This window comes from Phalaenopsis equestris, unplaced genomic scaffold (genome assembly GCF_001263595.1).
Source record: "Phalaenopsis equestris unplaced genomic scaffold, ASM126359v1 Scaffold229149, whole genome shotgun sequence".
In the NCBI taxonomy this organism is placed as follows: domain Eukaryota; kingdom Viridiplantae; phylum Streptophyta; class Magnoliopsida; order Asparagales; family Orchidaceae; genus Phalaenopsis; species Phalaenopsis equestris.
Genome location: NW_018247122.1, coordinates 1 through 3140, shown reverse-complemented (window position 1 = coordinate 3140; position 3140 = coordinate 1). Strand labels below are relative to the sequence as shown.

At 36.2% G+C, this 3140-nt stretch overlaps 1 protein-coding gene across 1 annotated transcript; it reads right to left on the bottom strand.

The window, feature by feature from the left end:
- Positions 1-879: 879 nt before the first annotated feature.
- LOC110038017 (transcription factor MYB56-like) lies at positions 880-2674 on the bottom strand. Its single transcript, XM_020742773.1, has 4 exons — positions 2286-2674; positions 1932-2192; positions 1421-1840; positions 880-1260 (listed from the first exon to the last, which is right to left on the bottom strand). The coding sequence occupies exons 1-4, from the start codon at positions 2293-2295 to the stop codon at positions 1010-1012; spliced, it is 942 nt and encodes a 313-aa protein (XP_020598432.1). The 5' UTR covers positions 2296-2674; the 3' UTR covers positions 880-1009.
- Between the last annotated feature and the right edge of the window lie 466 nt (positions 2675-3140).

The following is a 3140-nucleotide window of genomic DNA, read 5'->3' as shown; positions in this document are numbered from 1 at the left end:
AAATATTCATTAAATGTACATTATTACAAAGTATCATGCATTACAAGATTAAATATTCTTCACCATAAGAATATATAAAATTTAATGATCTAAAACTTAAAGTAATGACAAAAACTAAGTTAAAAAAATATTAAATTTATCATTAGACCATGTAATTTATTATAAGAGTTCTAACTAGTTTTCACATAATTCATTTCATGGCTTAAACCAAAAACATATCTATAAAAACAAATTAATGAAAGAACTTTGAGATATTTTCATATATGTAAGAATACAATGATTCAACTTCATTATTGAACATCTTAAGCGCCGTCATCTTCAAATTAAATAATTTTTTCATTAAGTGCATAATATTATTCGTTGATGACTTTTTTTACGTACCTGATAAAGCCGCCATAAAATCTGTAACAGTCCTCTTATTATTGAACATCTTAAGCGCCGTCATCTTCAAATTGAATAATTTTTTCATTAAGTGCACAATGTTATTCGTTGATGGCTTTTTTTACGTACCTGATAAAGCCGCTATAAAATCTGTAGCAGTCCGCTCCTTGATGACGTTGTGGGCAACGAATTTTGCCAACATATTTCATTCCGCCTCGTTCAGCTTTTTCAGCTTCTTCCAGATAACAGAAGATGAAATTTCTTTCAACAGAGTTATATCTTCAGCGAATATGCACATGCAGTGAATATTGCCAGAACAGTTTAATTCTCGTTGCTTGAAAAACGTGAAAATTGCAACAACTGGATTAAGACAGATTACAAATACACGCCAGCTAACGAAGCTATGAAATAATTAGCCAAAAAAAAAAAAAACAAACAAAAAAACAGTAACATCTCATTACAGTTTAACAAAAGTGAAGCAAAGAGATTCTAAGAACATTTGATAATAACTTCAGGAGAAAGATTCTTAAGAACAGAAGAATGGAGAGCTCCTGCAATACGGAAAAAGGTGCAGCATTTGATTAGCGCTCCGAAATTATCCTATAAATATTAGCACTCCTTATGGATCCTATGTGGCTCCAACACCAAGAAAATCAATGAAAGGAAAGCTAATCTTCTCCGTCTCAAGTTCTTCTGCCTCCTCAGATATGAAAGCATTGTTCATCACTGAATCAGTTGCTGAAGCCTCAGAAATTGAATCAGATAATCCGGAGTGATGAATCCCTGGCACTGGAATCAGGGGGGAAGCTTGTCGTAATTCAACGGTAGGGTCAAAAATTCTCTCATAGCATCCATTTCTTCCTTCTGCCAACTTTCCATCTGTCTCAAAAATGAAAAAAATTAGTGAAAAGATCAAAAGAATCAGCCCGAGCAGAAGCAAGCAAGAGAAACGGTAAATTTGAACAAAAAAGGATTTTTTAGCTTAAAAATTGTTGTTTGAACCTCGAAATATTTTATAGTTAAATAAAATAAAGCGTACCAATGAGGTACTCAAATCGCGGGGCAGGCTGTGGGAGGCTATATCTGGTTAAGAATCCATGACCTGGAAAGCCTCTGCTGATACACAAGTTATCAAATCCATTGCTGGAAATGGTGGACTCTGCACTGCAAGCATTATTGCTGTATTTTACCTCCATTCTTTTATCAAACTTGGATGAAGTGCAGGGCTTTCTTCTTCTGTAAGCATTGGATTGCTCTCTTTGCCTTCTCGCCATGATCACATGCCAATGATTCTTGACAGCATTATCAGTTCTTCCAGGGAAAAGCCTGGATATAAGCGCCCATTTGTTTCCATAGAGCCTGTGAGCAGAGAGAAGTCTATCTTCCTCCTCCTCGCTGAATGCCTTCTTGTTAATCCTTGGATCCAACTGGTTGAACCATCTCAACCTGCAGCTCTTCCCTGTGCAAATGTTGATAAAAAACCAAACTTCAATGAAAAAGATGTAATATAGTCATGAAAGTTCTTTCTTTTAATGTTTTTGAAAGGGTACCCGATCTTCCTTCTAGTTTCTCAGCAATGAGATTCCAGTTTTGGGGGCCATATTGAGCAACGAGATCTTTAAGTCTGGCATCCTCTGCTGGTCTCCAGTGCCCTCTTGCGCAGTGCTTAGAGTTCCCGCTCTCTAGTTCTATTCCTTCGTGCTCCTCAATCCGACAATTCTTCTCGCTCAAACCTTCAAAATCCGAGCTTTCCATCATCCGATGCTCCTCCAATGTCAAAACTGCGTCACTTCTTCTTCCTTCTCGCTCGACTGTGGGAAACAGAGAAGCAAACAATGAAGATGAGAACTCCATGGATTCAAATCCTAGTTTTCAGGGGGAAAAGGTGGAAACGCTTCTCAAACCTCGAACCATCGCAAAAAAGGTTGTAACTTGGACCTTCTTATAACTTTATCAGAAAAATACCATAAAAAGACACCCGCAAAGGTTCAAAGTATAAATCTTTTTTTCTTCTCTTTCTGGATTGCTTTGATCTTCGATAAAAGATTAAAAGCAGAAACGAGACGATATTGCAAACAGAGCGAATGACAGAACAAACTGATCAAGCCTCGGGAAACAGAAGAACAAGGGAGGAATAGCCTCTCCTTCGTGAAATCCAAACCAGCGCAGGAGTTCTGATGAAAATTCCTCTCAAAACATAAAAACGGTATTTTTATGATTTGTTCTTCTTCCTCTTCCCGATCTACTTCTCTAACTCCCCCTTTTTGAGAGTTTGGGAATCGCATGCAGTTTCAAAAGGAAACCGCTCGTGTGGGTTTCGGATTTGGAAGTTCGCCACTCTCTTATATGTCTCTCTCCGACTCGACAAAACCAACAGTAACTCCCCCTTGTCACTTTGCACAGTATTATTCCATGAAACTCTAAATTAAATATAAATAAATTTTAAAAAAATAAGTGTCAAATCAAATTTATGGGTTGAGTTTAAATTTGATTCAAAATTATATTATTTATTTTACTAAATTGGTCTTAAATTTAACCCCAACCTCACACTCTTCAATCTAATGGACATGAAGTCGACTCGTATATCTCCTTTAATATATGTATAACAGTTATTCACATCAATGTTAAACAACAATCAAATTCAGGATTAATTTAAATTGCTGAATTATATTTAGGGGTCAATTGGACTAGGTGGCAACCTAAATACAGCCCAAAAAATTTAAACATGTAAGAATGTTAGGCGAGAACCTATATATATA

What these genes read in the sequence shown, in the direction of transcription:
- LOC110038017 (XM_020742773.1), bottom strand. An exon ending in GAAACTAGAAGGAAGATCGG is followed by an intron (nt 1,841 to 1,931) that starts GTACCCTTTCAA and finishes ACATTTGCACAG; the next exon opens with GGAAGAGCTGCAGGTTGAGA. An exon ending in GCGATTTGAGTACCTCATTG is followed by an intron (nt 1,261 to 1,420) that starts GTACGCTTTATT and finishes TTTTTGAGACAG; the next exon opens with ATGGAAAGTTGGCAGAAGGA.